General features: G+C 41.2%; 1 protein-coding gene across 6 annotated transcripts in view; it reads right to left on the reverse strand.

Moving 5' to 3' along the window:
* The window catches only part of Dip2c (disco interacting protein 2 homolog C), a 366,894-nt gene extending 349,137 nt beyond the window's left edge, over positions 1–17,757 (reverse strand). For all 6 annotated transcript variants that reach the window (XM_041630651.1, XM_041630650.1, XM_041630649.1 and 3 more), the window contains exon 1: positions 17,191–17,757. In XM_041630651.1, coding sequence (XP_041486585.1) covers positions 17,191–17,275 — 85 coding nt within the window. In that variant the 5' untranslated portion in view covers positions 17,276–17,757. The remainder of the gene's footprint in view (positions 1–17,190) is intronic.
* Between the last annotated feature and the right edge of the window lie 329 nt (positions 17,758–18,086).

Genomic DNA, 18,086 nt, shown 5'->3' on the forward strand with positions numbered 1-18,086 from the left:
CTCAGGAAATTCGGGATCAACCTACCCCTGGATCCAGCAATACCACTCTTGGGAATATACCCAAGAGAGGCCCTATCATACAACAAAAGTATATGCTCAACTATGTTCATGGCAGCATTGTTTGTAATAGCCAGAACCTGGAAACAACCTAGATGCCCTTCAACGGAAGAATGGATGAAGAAAGTATGGAATATATACATATTAGAGTATTACTCAGCAGTAAAAAACAAGGACTTCTTGAATTTTGCATACAAATGGATGGAAATAGAAAACACTATCCTGAGTGAGGTAAGCCAGACCCAAAAAGAGGAACATGGGATGTACTCACTCATATTTGGTTTCTAGCCATAAATAAAGGACATTGAGCTTATAATTCATGTTCCGAGAGAAGCTAAATAAGAAGGTGAATCCAAAGACAAACACATAGGCATCCTCATGAATATTAACCTTCATCAGGCGATGAAAGGAGACAGAGACAGAGACCCACATGGGAGCACCGGACTGAATTCTCAAGGTCCAAATCAGGAGCAGAAGGAGACGGAGCACGAGCAAGGAACTCAGGACCACGAGGGGTGCACCCACACACTAAGACAATGGGGATGTTCTATTGGGAACTCACCAAGGCCAGCTGGCCTAGGTCTGAAAAAGCATGGGATAAATCCGGACTAGCTGAACATAGCGGACAATGAGGAATACTGAGAATTCAAGAACAATCACAGTGGGTTTCTGATCCTACTGCACGTACTGGCTTTGTCGGAGCCTAGGCAGTTTGGATGCTCACCTTACGAGACCTGGATAGAGGTGGGCAGTCCTTGGGCTTCCCACAGGTCAGGGAACCCTGATTGCTCTTCGAGCAGATGAGGGAGGGGGACTTGATGGGGGAGGGGGAGGGAAATGGGAAGCGGTTGCGGGGACGAGGCAGAAATCCTTAATAAATAAATAAATTTAAAAAAAAAATACTAGTGGAGCTCATCTTAAAAGAGAAACTACAAAGTAAAGGTTGAGATTGCCCAAATAAACAGAAAATAAGCAGAATATTTCCACAACACTGGTATTCTTAACATGTGTTTTATATGTATGTGTGATTTTGTGTCTTTTTATTTTATGTTAAAGTACTTATAAAACACAAACACACTTTAACTATGTTTTATTGTTATAAATTGATGCCCTTTACTTCATTACTCATTTAAATAACTGTATCTAGTATTATTAGTACTACTTACTGTTTTGGTTAGCATTTACAAAAAGAGAAGTAAATAATTTTGTTGCCTAATAAAAGGGTTATAGTGATATTACCTCGCACGGAAAATAGCGAGTAATTACATGATACTGCAATGAAACAAAATATGAAATGAACTAAATATGTCACAAACAACAATGTTTCAAAAAAACAACAGTTTATTGTTTGGAACCTCTTAGGTTTTCTCTAGGATCTTCCTGGGTTCTTCTGGGTTTTTTTTTTTTTCAACACAAGTTTTGTAAAATCTACATCGTCACCACAATGTGAAGGCCCTTCTCCTTTGCATTGTTGGAAAGAAGGGCTATTTTATGCCAAATACTAACAATCCATATTACATACGTAATTCTGCATTTTAGGGGTTTTTTTCCAAATTTCTGCATAGCATGCCTATTTGAAAAGCAAAAAGAAAGCAAAGGACTCCTATTTCAAAGCCAAAATGCTGATAATATCTATGAGAAAACAATGGTATGGTTCATCCAAGTTCACAGAGGTAGAAAGTGGCAGAAGCAAGACAAAAATCAGAACTGTCCTGCCTCATTCTTTGCCACTCTGTTATGACTATATGATAGACCGGATGAGAAAAATAACCACTAGCTCCTGAAGACTGGTCAGCTACACTGGAATCACCTAAGATTGGATACTGGAGATTTGTGTTGGGGAAGAAGAAACCACGAATTGGATCTTTGGGTGACTGTAGTAAATGGCCAGGTTTCTGCACTACATGTAAGAAAAAACTGAGACTGTGTTAATGACATCAGCCTGCCACTGCAGTATTTGCTCATTGTATTGAGCCTTCAATGGCAGTGGTGGCAACAAAGAAAAGGTCTGACTGCTGGAATGCAGAAAGGACAGCTGGCCACACGAAGACGAAGAGCCAGCTAATGTCTGAACATGAACTCAAAGACATGTTGGAAGATGCTCAGTTTAGTGTGGCTGAAATCTCGCTTCTAAAAGATCCGCAAGGACAGAGGTAGGTAGCTCCCCAGAAACTACTCTAAAGCAGCCCCAGCAAGCAGGTTGCCCTGGCCAATAAAGTACACTCCCCCATGTCACAGGCCTCGGGAAAAGGCCTCAAAGGAATATCAAAACAAAGGACACTCATGAGAAACAAGCAGAAGGCTTGGCTCCAATTAACTCCCAAACTTGGAATGACCAACCACGGTTTTCGTTTACATTGCCAAAACTTCCAGGATTGTTTCAGAAGCTATTATAAATCACAACTTTTAATACTGGAGTGTAAAACTTCTTGTTTTAAAAACTAAAATATGGAAACATGTCAAATATTATCTCTAAAAGATAACCACTATTAAGAGGTGACAGATTCTCTTTTATACATCTGCAAGCACTTATTTTTAAACAAGAAGAGGAGTAAAATATACCCAGAGTTCTCCTATAAGAAGCTTCCCAGATTTAGTTATCTCATTATTAAAAAAGTTAACATGTTTGACAAAGCAAGGCATTGTTATGTGTAGCAGGTGTCTGACCAAGTACACACCTATAGCTCCTCCTTGTCCATGCCAAGGCCAAATCATCTGAAACAGATCTGGTCTTGAGGAGACTGATGATAAGACCCTCAATTTCCTACTAATAAAATAAATTAACAGCAACACCCTCCAAAAGAAACACTATCATTCTTACCTAGAAAAAGTTGAACTTAAAATCCAAGACATAGTGCACTCTAACAAGAAAGGAGGAACTAAGTATCCAGCACTCAGATGCCAGGAAGACAGTGCCTGTAAGGCAACATGTGGGTTTTTCCCTATAGAAATGTGTTTTCACTGTTTTACAGACAACCAGGATAGAGACAGGCTCGATGAACGACAGCATAAAGACTTAGGAAAGAAATGGATTGGTCAGAGAATGGTCAGCCAAACTCCACAAAAAAAAGATTAAATTTTCCAGAAATATTCTACAAACTAGATGATAGGTTTATTTAACAGTACCTTGCTTAAAAGAAAAGATCTTCTGCACATATAATCAAAGAGTTACAACATTCCACTACAAACTGAGAGTCTGTGAGTCAAAAAGATAACAAAAGAGAAAATGAAATAGAGGAAGAAGTGTAAAGAGGAAGAAAAAGATGCCCCAAGAATGAAGCCACAGTTTAAAGTAAAGGCACAACTGAAATTAAGAGATTAAAGAGATGGCTCCGACAGTTAACAGTTTGCCAGAAGGCCTGAATTAAGATCCACAGCACTCATGTCTAAAGCCAGGCATGGCAGTGCATGCCTGTAATCCCAGTGCTGAGGCAACAGAGACAGAGGATCCCTGGAGCTTGCTGGCCAACCAGCCTAGCCAAATCAGTGAGCTCTAGGTTGTTAGTAAGAGACCCTGTCTCAAAACTTCAGGTAAAGAGCAATCAAGGAAAACACCTGATATCAACCACTGGCCTCAACATAAATAAATGTACATATATACGCAGGTACATATACAAACATGCACACGTATATAACAACAATAAATTAAATACATAACTCCAGTTATCTTCCTAGAGAAACCAATAGTTAGCAGTCACATCAACACTTTCATCTGATCCCAGCAGATATTCTAGAATCCCTCTATAGTATGAAGACAAGATGAAAAATAAAATTAATTCACAATGTAGTATAATGATTCAGTCATCTGTAATAAACTTAATATAATCAACTAAAAGCCAAATTGCATCTTTAAGACCGGGTTATTATGTAGATAAGGGAAGCTTTAGATTTCAAACACTTAAACAATATCTTGTTTTGTTGGATTCTAATAACCAACATCTAAAACAAAAGTGAATGGCTTTATAGCTTAGAGAACAGGCAGATTCTTAAATATGCAAAAATTATTTGAAGACACAATATTTTATGTTTTATATTTAAACTTGCCATGTTCTTTCCAATATGTAGGAAACCTGCATTTACACTATTTTCTACAAGAAAACTCGGATGTATACAAGTATTAAAAAATGATCTTGTTTTGGCATTTATTTATTTAACATAGTCGGGACAATCTTAAAGGGTTCCTGATAGTAGCATATTCATCTCTATTAATGTTGAGATGGACATGTTTCTGGATGAGAAAAGGGGGAAATGCCTTTATCTAATATCTACCCTCAGTCTGTAGGTAATCTTAGCTATGTTAATCATGATCCTTTCTGTTAACGTTTTTTCAGATTAAGAATTTTCATTTATGTATATGGGAGATGGCTCAGTGGTTGAGTTCAATCCCTCAGACCCAAGTAAAAAACTACATGGGATGGCATCCATCTATAATCCCAGCACTCTTATACAGCAAAATGAGAACTGATAAGAAGAAACTCACTGGCAGCTCATGGACTAGCTAACCTGGAAAATGCTAAGCAGAAACAATAGACACACTCTGCCTCAACAGTTTTGAAGGAGTGCTGCAAGTTAGCTCAGCAGGTAAAGGCACTTTACCTGATGACTTGAGTAATCCACAGAACCTACATGATGGAAAAAGAGAACTGACTCCTGCAAGTTGTTTTCTGACCTCCACATGCAAGCCATACATAGCACATGTACCACACCAAAATTAATAAATAAACAAGATGTAATCTTAAAAAAACAAGGTGGCTAGAATGAATTAACTCTCAAAAGTTGTTCCATAACTGCTACACATATCATGGCATTCACTCATGCACACACATCATAAGCACATGCAAAATTAACTAATCAAAAAGAAAGTTTTAAATAATTGTCATTTAAGGAAAACAAAGATATATGTTATATGTAAATATAATAATCTAACAAGATTCTCTAATCATTTGGTTATTTTCACAATTATACATAATCTCTAAATAGCTTCCTCTCAAGAACTAAAAATAAAAACAGAATAACTAAAAAGCAATAATCCTGACAATTTTATTCAGCAAATTATAGCTTTGGAAGTACAGTACCTTTTTGAGACTGCATTTTCCTAAAATATCCTTCATAGAATTTTGTACAAGAGATAGCTGGTAATTAAGTTAATTATTCTACCGGTATAGAAAAGTAAACCATTTAGGGTATAGGAAAGTAAATATATAAAAACCAAAAACTACCACATATACTATGAAATTTATCTTTTAAAACAGTGGTTACCTTGGGCTGGGATGTAGCTCAATGGTAAAGTGTTTGCCTAGAATGCTCATAGTTCTGGTTTCATTCCCAGGATAGCAACAAAATAAAAGGTAATTCTCTTTCCTCCTTTAGATGTGCTTGACCTACTCCAAACAGGGAAAAGGTAAAGCTGAATCCAAACATGAGGTAACAGGAACGCTTAAGCAACAGCTGAGGCCAAACTCCCCAGAGTCTAATCTGAAGCTCAGTCACATGACTTTAAACTAACATCAGCTCTCGGAACACATTTTCCTCTTCATAAAATAGGCATGACATTTAGATTTTAAGTGTAAAAAAAGTAAAATAGTATATGCAAGACAGTTAATTTGGTGTTCTGCATATAGTAAACAATCAGGAAATGATGACAAAGATAGAACTATGCCACATGAACAGAGATAAGAACTCATACTAGGAATTAATAACATTTGATTTAGAAGTTACAGCTACCAGGCAAAGTAGCAAGAAGCATCTACCTGTAGTCCCAGCTACTCAGGCGCCTGATGCAAGATCTCTTTTGCCCAGAAATTACTAAAAACAAAAACAAAACAATCTACCAAAATTTCAATTATACACCATCTACTCCTACTTGTACTGTAGTTCAAGGTAGGAAGCTGTGCTCCCATGTCTGTTAACTATGGTCCAAACCCTGCAAGTACTGAAGATCACTATTAAACTGAATAGGCACTTAACATGAAATCAAAACACTCAATATGAGAGAGCTAAACATTGATTGCATCATAAGTGATTCGTAGCTGCTTTAAAATGATATAATCATTCTGGCTGGGATAAAGGAAGCTTCAGTGGAGGTCATTCTTTTCCTGTAGGGAAGAGGTGATTCTTGGAACCTCATTTAGAATTTTTTCCCCAACAACATAGCCAAGAATGAGAAGCATTTTCTTAACAAAGGAAGGAAGGAAGGAAGGAAGGAGAAAAACAAGATCTAATGAACCTCTGTCATATCCAGCTTTCTGATTCTTAAACTACACTATAGAGAAGAGTTAATACCAAGGAATTACATTTTTCTATATCTGTCTTCTATGAAAAACATGCAAAATTTTCAAGCATAGAGAAAATGTAAAGAACTACACATCACATCAGACACGCTTTATCCATCCTTAAGATCACAAACATTGTATACAGCTTTATATATTGAGACAGGATCCTATGGATCTCATGCTGATCTTGAGCTTCTGATCCTCCTGCCTCCACTTTCCAAGTGCTGGGATTACAGGCACATACCACTATATCTGGTTTATGTGGTGCTAGGAATCTAACTCATAGCTTGATGCATTCTAGGCAAGAACTCTACCAACCGAGCTACATCCCTAGTCATGAATTAGATTTTAAATAAGGTTCTAGAGGCTGAGAGCTACCAAAAAAAAAAAAAAAAAAAAAACCCACAGCATATGCCTCTACCCATCACAGCCAAGTAGAATGAAAAACTGAGTTCTCCTTATGGACTTGTTACTTGACTGGAATACATTGCCAGGGCTTGGCCCTCCACCAATTACCCAGGATGACCATTGAGCTTCCCTAGGCCAACTGACAGGCAAAAGCTAGATACCCAGCTTTGACATTAATTGTAGGTAAGCTGCTTTGAACTTTCATAGTGTACACTTTCATTGAAAAGCTTTCAGGAAACAACAGATCCTAGCATGTGTTCCAACCATTTGAAGTTCTCTATCTCATTCTCTATACTGAGACCATGCCTCAATAAATATAATGAAGGGTAAGACAGCTGATGACAACCTCTGTTCTACATAGATACACACACACATGCACACACACGCATACACATGGGCCAGGGGGCGTATCCAGGACCAGAACTAAAGAGGATTACTGGGAGAGAACTAGAAAAGGAGACACAAAAAGGGAAGTTGAAGACATTCAAACTATTGCCGGAAGAGTACAGGAACTCACTAGCCTCTTTCTCTTCTTAATAATAAGAGGTTTAAGAAAATCTAAAATACTAGCAAGCCCTTTGATTATATAAAATCAAAAATCAAAATAAAATATCATTGTTTACAATAAGCCAATGATTTTTTTTCTCATTAATTGAAGGTAACTATATGGGAAAAATTATAATCAGCAACACCAAAATAACCCAAAGCACTGTTTCTGATTGGGCCCATATCAATGTTGTGATTCATGGGTGGGAGCCCAGACATTTGCAAATAAGACTATGGTCACCTGAGTTAATAGACAAAAAAGTGAAAACCAAGTCTTTTTTTTTTTTTCTAGAAATTCCCTTTATAACACAGCACTGAAATTGTAATCACTGGTATGAAAAGTAACTAGTAATGAAATTTCAACCCTGCAGCGCTGATACCACTATGTGTATTTCAAAGGCTTGCCTTCAATGAAATTGTCCCCTTGCTTACATAAGTCCTTAAAGATTACTATGTATTACTAAATCTCAACAGCTTTGAAGCAACCATTACTTCCTCTAAGGAAAATAAAACCAGAACATGTTTTCAGAGACTGATAACATTCACTTAAGAATCCAAAATAAAGTACCCTGAAATGGCGATTCCACCTCATTACTTTGTTTCTTTTTAAATAGGTAGTTATACATAATTGAAACCATGATTTCTGCAACACCATTAAATTCACTGGGAGGGGGGGTAGACTTCAAAGTCTATCTCAGGGTTTTTATTTTAAAAGAAAAACCTTATGAGAGAGTGGGTAAGAAAAATAAGTATGCAGAAAAAAATCTAAACAGTGCTCAAAGCCCAAAGGCTGCAAAATATAGATCTCCATGACCAAGCACAGGTATTCAGCACATGAAGACTGAGCTACACCATTACAACAAGATCCTGCCTGCACCACGGCAGATCAACATTAGAAGAAAATAAGGCTCCAGGCTGCAATCTTGGGAGCTGCCTGGCCTCAACCAAGTGACTGAAGGCTCCACATGCCACTTACCCATGTGGTTTCCAGGTAACTAGACTGCCCATGCAAGAGCTGACTAGGGGGATACCAGCTCTGCCTCTGTCTTCTCCATGCTAATGGGTGAACACCACTAGTTTGGGAGGATGAACTTCCAAAGGCAAAACAGAATTGTTTTGTTTTGAGACAGGGTTTCTCTCTGCGTAGCCCTGGCTGTCCTAGAACTCACTTTGTAGACCAGGCTGACCTCCAACTCACAGAAATCTGGCTGCCTCTGACTCTTAAGTGTTGGGATTAAAAGCATGCACTACCACCACCTGGCAGGCAAAACAGAATTCTACTCTCTATGAGCAGGGAGAGGAAGGGAAGGTGCCACAGACAATCAAAAGGCTTTGGGATTGCCGCTGGTGCAAATGCAAAGGCAGACCATAGATGTACATTAGAAACTAATATAGACTGCCTTCTCACACTCTACTAGGTCATCTGTCCCAAATTTTCACCCCAAAGTTTTCTTAAATGAGTACTAACTAAAAGAGGTCACTGAAAAAAAAAAGACATATTGTCTTTTTGAAAAATTGATAATAATAAAGCTACACTGAGGCAACATGATAGCTGCTCCAGTGTAATTTAAGCACACAAGAAAGATCTATCAAGAAAGATTTCCTAAAAACCAGGCATGGTCAGCAGTTCAAGGTCAGTCTGGGCTACAGAAAACCCTGTCAAAAATTAAAATAATAATAAGTTTAAAATACTATTTCAACATCACTGTTACTTCAAACCACCTAGATAAAGTGCTATTTTAAAAAAAGGCTAGGTCTAGAGAGTTGGCTCAGTGGTTAAGGGTGTTTATTGCTCTTGAAGAACTGCGGTACTGTTCCCAGTTACCCACATCAGGCAGTTCACAATTGCCTGTAATTCCAGTTCCACGGGATCCAAGATGGCCTCCATCTGCACATGAATATACTTCAAACACCTAAGCAGTAGGTATTCAAGTAGGCACACTTACGAACAAATAACTCCTTTTTTCTTTGTTTTTGTTTTGTTTTGTTAAGTGGCTGGACAAGTGGCTTATTTGGTAGTGCTTGCCTAGCAAGCCCAAAGCCCTAAATTCAATCCTCAGCACTTTATTAATCAAGAACAGTGTTGGGACACACTCCAGTAATCGCAGCACTCTGGGAAGTGAAGACAAGAGGATCCTCAGATACATGGTAAATTCAATTTCAACCTGAAAAGATTTTTTTTCTTTTTCAGGAATAAGAGGTTTGAAGAACTCTGCCCAAGCTAATAACATTGTGAGGGGTAAGAAATACAAGAGGATTGTACCAGGTAAGAGTGGGACCATCTGATCCCATTCTTCTTTTTTTTTTTTAATTAGGGGAAGGGGCTATTTATGTACCCCAGGTTGACCATAACCTCTTCATCCTCTTACCTCTGACTCCTGAGTACTGGAATGAGGGGTGTGCACTACCATGCCCAGCTTTTCATTTCGGTCCTAAAGGTTGGTTTCCCTAACACCATCACTCAGCAAAAGAAACTGAGACTGAAAGAGACTAGCAGCCTGGTACTCAACAAAGCCAAGGAAGAGGGTTTCCCAACAGGCAGACACAGAGGTTCAATCCTGAAAACTGACGATCCTAGCACAAACCCCTCCACATAAGAAATCAAACTTTAATCCCAGCACTGAGGAGGCAGAGGTGAGCAGATCGCTGAGTTCAAGGTCAACCTAGTCTACAGAGTTCTAGGACCGCCAGGGCTACACAGAGAAACCCTGTCTTGAAAAGCCCCCCTCCAAAAAAACAATCCAAAGAAATCAAAAGCTCACCAAAAGTTAAATGGATCTTGGTGCTTTAAATCTCCACAACCCTATCTTTTCATACAAATGGCTCTTAGGTGAACCAAGACTTCTGTAGCATTTGGCCAACTAAAATATTCTTCTTGTTCCTCTTCTCTGAGAATATCAGTTTTACAACCACTCTTAGATGGACTTGACATCTTGACACTATTATGGTTATAATTATTACCACTATTGTTACTGTTACTACTCTGAAATGTTACCCAAGTTGGTCCCAAACTCTCAGTCTCCTGAGTAGCTGAAACTACAGGTGTGCAACATCAGGTCTTTGACATTTTTTTAATGCAAGACTTAATATAAGTTACACTTTGTTAGTATATCTGTAATTTCAATACTGAGTCTCTCAATAAGATTTAGTAACCCCATTACTTTTCAATTTTCATTCCTTAAAAAGATTGAGGAAAGCCTTCTACTTTTATCTCTGTTGGGAAGCAGAGTTTAGTTTGGCAAGAAAGTAAACTGTGTAAAAGAAGTAAACAAAATAAATGTTCCCATTTTTCCTTGGAGTGACAGTCAACAAATGTGGTTCCATCACAAGGCAAGGACAAGCCAAGAACATATCCATCATGACCTAAGAGTAAAGACAGGCTAAATGGAATAAATGATTTAAATAGACCAATTGAGGAAAGGCTGGGCTGGCTGTATCTCCCATGTCTCCACAGTTCTGTTTTACAAACTGCACACCAAGTGTGATGGCTACTCTTTATACAGAAATAAGTATCCAGATGAGAAGTCAAACCATATGAACCAAAACCATATGAAGGTTCAAGCTGAGGCTGGTATGACTAAAGCAGCTCTGAATATTCAACTGTCTCTGAGCCACCCCACCAATACATGAGTGTTTAGCAGAACCTGAAGACAGTCCTAGAGGATGAAGGGTCCTGTTTCCTTCATATTCATCCCACAATATGCTCAGAACACCAAAAAGAACAGGGCCTACTGATGACTTTCAGCTCTGATTCTGTATCACTAGCCAACCCAAAGAGAATCACAAGGCTCCCAAAAGCAACTAGCGACATGTTCATTATGGTTTGACATTTTTTTCAGGAAAGAGGCATGATTGCCATGATCCTCCCAAACTGACAATCATAAATCTAAATACAACTCCTTCCTTTGGGATTAGCTTTAAATCTTATGATCAATCAAATACCTACATTTACATTATAGAAAAAGGAAAGTGGCAAAAAGCTAAGAGTCAACCAAACACCAATAAGGAAGAATCAGCTAAACTAAAATATCAGCCCAGTAACTAAAAATCAAACAACAAAGTAGTATAAGATTGAAACTTGAACAATTATACATCTACTCCAATGAGGAAAAGTGTTGAGTTTACACAGAAAAGTTTCTGTTTTACAATTTTAGTGTTCTATTATGTCTCAAATAAGTAAGTCCACAATATGTAACAGACTAACCAGAGAATTCAGTCTTTTAAGAAACAAAGGTCCATGGAAAGCATATGTAAGGAATCTCCCTCACTGGTACTCTTAGAATTGATTTAGGTCAGGCTCATAGTCTCCAGTCTTTTCAGAAGAAAAGATTTTCACAGGAACCATTTCCCAAGCTAATAATCAAGAAATGATTTAAAGTCTTCAACCCTGAAGAAAAAAAAAAAAGTCTACTCAGTCCATATCAATCATAGAATCCCTCCATGCTTAGCAAAATAGCTTCCCTCCATCCTTCTCGTCCTGCTTTCCTTTCTTCTGACTTTACATCTATTATCCAAAGCATTTCCGTAAAGAACTATCTCAATTCATAGTTCACACCACACAGAGAGCTCATGTTAATACCCAAGATATTCAACAAAAATGAAACAAAACTGTGACCCTCACATACACACACATCAAAAAAGACTAATAATTTCAACTCAGTTTTACAACTCATCACAGCATTTCCCTACTTCCTTTCCCGACTAGATGCTGAAGAAAAGAAAAGGATACACAGGATATGTGTGCTAAGATGACTTTAGTCATTCCTCTGGCATGCTGACTTCTAGCTGTGCTACTACCACCACCACCCCCCACCAGCTGGGATCCCCAATTAGAGTCTCCTCTTTAAGAGAGCTATTTATCATCATCAAGAACAAATGGATGCAATTACTTCTTTTGAGATGTGACAAGATTTTGACCCATAGCAAAAAATAATAGAGTACTGACAACAGGGGATAACCTTTCTATGACACACACAAAAAAAAGTCACAAAAGAAGGAAAATTAAAGTCAGATATCTTAAAAGTAGAACACATAAAGGGAAAAGGGAAGGGGGGAAATGAAACAAACAAAAGATATCATCTACCTTACAAAAAAAGAAGGAGGAAGAGGAGGAAGAAAAAAGGAAGGAAGGAAGGAAGGAAGGAAGGAAGGAAATGTCCTCTTTCCAAGAAAAAATATTAATGTGCAAAAGTAAGTCAGTAACTGCAACCGTGCAACCAGGAATTTGCTTTTCAAGGTGCTTTTTTCCCCAAAAAGAACTAGAAATGATCTTATAATACAACTAGGATTTGAACAGGTGAGTCAGTTGATATATGTGACATCAAAACTAAGATTATTCAATACATTCTTTGCCATTCAGAAGAATGCTACAATTCATCCCATAAATCACTGCTTTATTAAAAAAAAAATCAGTTCTAAATAAAGAGACAACCCATTTGGAAGAGGCTGGGAGGAGGAAGGCAAAAAGTGACTCATAACATCCAACAGCATCTAAGGCTCCAAACCATAAGAGGAATATAAAACTAGCGGGTCCCACTTGAAGCAAAATAGACACACTGTTAAGCCTTCACCTCATAAAGTCAGATCTAAGGAGTATGACCATGGCACTGCAAATACCTTACTAGAAACAATCTTACAGGTGTGTGTGTGTGTGTGTGTGTGTGTGTGTTTATACATGCGTGTGTGTTAACCTCCCTAGCTAAATCTGACATCTAGAATTATTCATAAAGAACATTCAAACCCAACTGTAAAGAACTGTTAAAAGTCAAGCCTTAAACTTAAAACCCTACACTAAAAACAATGCTATCTCCAACATCTTTGGTTTTTATTCAAGTATACAATTTAGTAGGTTTTATGACATTTTCGCCCATTATACCATGCTTACTATGTCCCTTCTATCCCCCTCATTCGTATCATGCTTCTACACACTTGTTTTCCAACAGAAACTGTTTTGTTTTATTTTGCTTTGCTTCTTTCCAATGAAAAGGTTCACAAAGTTTGAATAGAATTAGAGATGCCAGAAGTCTCTCCCTTGCAGACTCCCAAAAGTGGTCATAGCACAGAAGCTGTACAGAAATGTATCTTCCTTGTTATGTAGCAATAGGACACACAAGCAAGGCTCAGGAACTAAGGAAAAGGGTAGGGGACATAATTTGGTCCTAGAATAAAATGTGTGTCATGTTATTCCAATAGGAAAATGCCACTCCCGAGCCTTTAGATAGCCACTGCTTTCAGAGGCTACTCTTTGGTGACAGCAGTGGACAAGTTGCATGGGGCCTACTTGAGTAGATTAAAAAACAAAATAGTATTGATTCCAATACAGAAAGACCTGACATTCAAGCAGGCTTTTCACCAATTTCCTAGAGCACTTCCATGTACTGAAGAAATGCTGAATAGAACTCTATTTTGGAGCATAAGTAATAGTTGAAGTAATCTGGTGTGTTAATAAGCAGAGCATAACAACTTATGCTGGAGAGGTTGTGGAAAAAAGGGAACATTCCTACATTGCTGGTGGGAATGCAAGCTGGTACAGCCCCTTTGGATGTCAGTGTGGCGATTTCTCAGAAAATTAGGAAACAACCTTCCTCAAGACCCAGTAATACCACTTTTGGGTATATATCCAAAGGATGCTTAATCGTACTAGGACACGTGCTCAACTATGTTCATAGCAGCATTGTTTGTCATAGCCAAAACCTGGAAACAACCTAAATGCCCCTCAACCAAAGAATGGATAAGAAAAATGTGGTACATTTACTCAGTGGAATACTACACAGCAGAAAAAAAATAACATGAGACGGATTAACAAAGAAACATACTAACATATCACTCAACAACTAAACTGGGTAATTTTTTTACACTTGATCTTAGCCAAAGGCTGTCAAGCAATAATTTTTTTTTCTATTTCCTCCTCTAATTTGCTTGGCGGTACTGTATAAACTTTTTTCCTTATGTCAAATAATGTTTAATCACATTAATAAAATTATGTCTTGGTCCTTTAAAGCCAAAAAGGAAAAAAAATGTGTGATTACCAAAAGGCAAGAAGAGAGGGATTTGGTTTTTTGGTTTTGGTTCGTTATTTTTGTAGTAAGAAAAATAACCTAAGAATTATGAGTATGAAAAAGGCCCCAACAAGATTACTACAAGTGCTAGCTCTGACATGACTTCTTCCCCAGCTCATATTCAAAGTCAGGAGTCTCAGCAGGATCCAGGATCCCTAGCCCCACACCAGTGAATGTCTCCACACATGTAGGTCCAAGACTATCTGAATCAATACGAGAGGCTGCACACTACACCTCCTACAAAAACCTCTTGGGTTTTTCTGAAAAGGTTCTACAACATTTAGCAAAGCCTAGCTGCTTTCAGAGAAGAAAGCACTGGGCAGTGCCAGGCCAGGAAAAGGGAAGACAGAACAAAGCAGGAAGGTTAAAAAAAAAAAATGCAACCAAAACATCAATGCTAACTCTTTATCAAACAAATAATAACCCAATTAAATAAAAATAGCATACACACACACACACACACACACACACACACACACACCAGCACTCAGTAGATGGTACAGCCCCAAAATAGCAATATTAGAAAACAAGTTGATTCATCTCTTCCAGGTGAACACTCCTTTTGGTTACAAGACATGGAATTTCAAACAACCTTTTGTAAATCACAACTCCAAAGCCACACTTCACAATAAAGTCAAAGATGAAACAGCTAATAGATGGGGTGAGTGGTGTGAGCAGGGAATAGCAGAGGCTGAACAAAGTGGCACAGGCTTTGATTTTTTTTAATTCTTAAAAGTTTTGGTCAGGTCTTAACATAGCTTATATAGAAAGTGAAAATATACATACACACTCCTCTGCACACACCCATTCGCCAAGAAACTCACTAAATCCTTTAAGTTTTATCCAGACACAAGGTGCTCACCGGGAGTTAGGCTAATTACATCTCCTCTAAAGTGGTTTTCCATACTTCTCTGAACAACCAGAAGTTAACATTCACTCTTCCAGAGTGAATGACGATAACAGGTGACTGCTGTCACCAAAAACAAAACAAAACAAACAGATACTCTCAACAATGAAAGGGCAGGATATGTGTCCCCAGGGAGAGTAAATATGAATCGACTTCCTGGTAGGCAGGGAGAGAGGGATCCTGCAGAAAGGGCTCAATGCTGGTGAGCTGAGATGGCTTCTCACTTTTCAAGTATGGGTACAGACCAGTCACATTAATACAATGCAGGCATAGCAGAAGTGCTTGCTTCTGAGTCAGAACGTGATGGGAGGGGTTGCTGTCAATACAACAGGTGCAGAAGATAGTCTACAGCTGGTAAACTGAGGAAGCGAGTCTGTCTGAACGTTGCCAAAACTCAAGTACGTTTCTTCATTACTACTTTACAAGGTTAAACTGTCTGTACATATGCACACTTCATCTGCCCGTTTCAGTCTAAAGAATGTACCCTGTTGAATCCAGCCCTGAATTTTCTGCCTGTGGACTCTCTCAGGAAAGAGTGATGGTCTCACCGTCATCTCTAGTTGGTCAGAACAGAGACAAGGGAGCATAGAGGCTGGGACACATTATCTTTTTCCTTCCATTGGAGTTTCCCACGACCGGCCCCCAAAACACCTTACAGAATCCCAAATTTGAAATAGAAGAAAATGTTCAGTCTACGAGACTTTGATAACACAAGCAACACCGCTGCCACCACGTTTATTTCCTTCTCCACCCTGAAAGTGTTAAAAGGGAAAACACAAAGTCAACACCAGCTCCTCCCCGATGATGAAAATTGGCACGGACGAATTTACGTTCTGGCTGCTGGCCCTCACAAACCGTTACAAGAAAGAAAAAAAAAAGTTCACCATGCTAAACTACTCCAAGTACTAATTCAAGAGGAGACAGCCTATCCCCACACCATTGTATTGTAGTCTTCTCTGAATGAGTGGGATGACTGCTAAATATTTATTATTAAACACATTTTGGAACTTTAGTGGGAGGAGGAGAAAACCCACAAAAACCCGAGCTGAAACGTATGACCGTTAAGCACATGATGTCCACCATGAAGAGCAAAGACGAAACCGTATAAAACACTCCATGAAATCACACAACAGGGCAGTCACAAATTCTCAGTACCTCTTTCCGACACGGCGGGAATGAGGCACCCAACCTGGCCTGAGGGGGGAGGTTTCACGGCTCCAACTCAACCTGCACATCACACAACAAGCCCGAACAATAGTACTACTATCTTCCTCCCGCTGACAGGACCGTGTGCCTGCAGCCTTGGAGGGAGCCAATCCCGAAGTCCACTGACAAGTTTCACATTAAAATCAGGCCATTCGGAGGCCGTCCCCAAGCATGGAGCGTGGTGGCAGCGCGCTGCTGCTGCTGCTCCTGCTGCCGCTGCTGGTGGTGCAGCTGCATCAAGGACGCGGCGCCTCTCCCGCCTCTTCATTAGGGCAGAGCGCACATCCCCACCAAGGCCATTCCCCAACGGCCCCAAAGGTTGCTCTAAGCTTGCTTCCCAGCCCGGCGCCCCGGGCCCAGCCGCAGCGCGCAGGGGGCAACGCCGCTGCACCGCGCCAGCTGAGCCTGGAGGGCGGGGGCCGCGGCAAGCACACGCGCGCGCGCACACACATACTCAGACCTACACACACACACACACACACACACACACACACACACACACATACACTCACACGCGAGCAAGCACGCGCGCACACAAGCACACGCACACCCATGCACCCGCCCCGGGGCCACCTCTCGGGGCCAGGGCCCCGCCGCCCCCCAGTCCCCGCGCGCGCGTCCTCCCCGGGGTGACAGCGCGGCCCGACCCGCGGGGCCCCGAGCGCGCGGCAGAGAAGAGGTGTCCGGACCCGGCCGGGGCGCGGGGCTGAGGGGGGGGGGGGGTGGCTGCTGTTACCTTCCGACAGCTCCAGCTCCAGCTCGGCCAGCCGGGCCCTCACCTCCAGCGGCAAAGCCATGCCTTCCAGGCTGCGGTCCGCCATGCTCGCCGCAGACGCCCCCGCCCTGCCGGCCTCCTCTTTGTTCGCCGGCGGAGGGCTTCTCAGCGGCCGCCGCTCGAACCTGGAGGAACCGCACCGAGGCGGCGGCGGCGGGCGGGCGGGCGCGGGAGGTCGGGCGGCGGCGGCGGCGGGCAGGCGCGCGGGGATTTTCTCCTCAGCCTCCTCAGCTTCGTCAGTCTCCTCAGCGCCTCCTCAGTCTCCTCAGCGCCTCGTCAGCCTCCTCAGCGTCTCCTCAGCGACTCCTCAGTGCCTCGTCAGTCTCCTCAGCGCCTCCTCAGCCTCCTCAGCGCGGCCCCGACCCTGGCGGGGGCCTCGCGCCCGGCTCTCTCCGCGCGCCTCCCCCAGCCGCGGGCTCCGGCCCCGTACGGCCGGCTCCGGATCACGGGCCCGCCCGCGGTCACGGCCACAGGGCTTTCTAGCTGCTCCGCGGCCGCCCTGCCCCGGCGGGAGCGAGCGCCGCTGCGCGCTCACCGGGCCACAGGGAGGCGCGCGCGGTGAGGCGGGAGCGCGCGGACGTGCCACGGCGGCGCGCGCTCGGGGGGCGGGGCCTCCAGCGGCTACTTCGAGAGCGCGCTGGTGGGACAATCTTCTGTTTGGCCTGGGGGCCTTCTCAAACCCAAGGCTTAGAAGACTCTAGGGAGGGAGAAAGACGGGGGAAAGAAAGCGTTCTGAAGTACGGCTTAGTCTACTTGTTAAAACTTCAAATGTTCTGGGTCCTTAAGGACTGATATTTTTTTAATGAATACTTTTAAAAGGGAAAAATAATAAAAAAGGAGGTGTGAGGCGTACATTG

The sequence above is a fragment of the Microtus oregoni genome, unplaced genomic scaffold (assembly GCF_018167655.1).
Source record: "Microtus oregoni isolate MIOR12 unplaced genomic scaffold, Mior012 000035F_ref0000213, whole genome shotgun sequence".
NCBI classification, from domain to species: Eukaryota; Metazoa; Chordata; class Mammalia; order Rodentia; family Cricetidae; genus Microtus; species Microtus oregoni.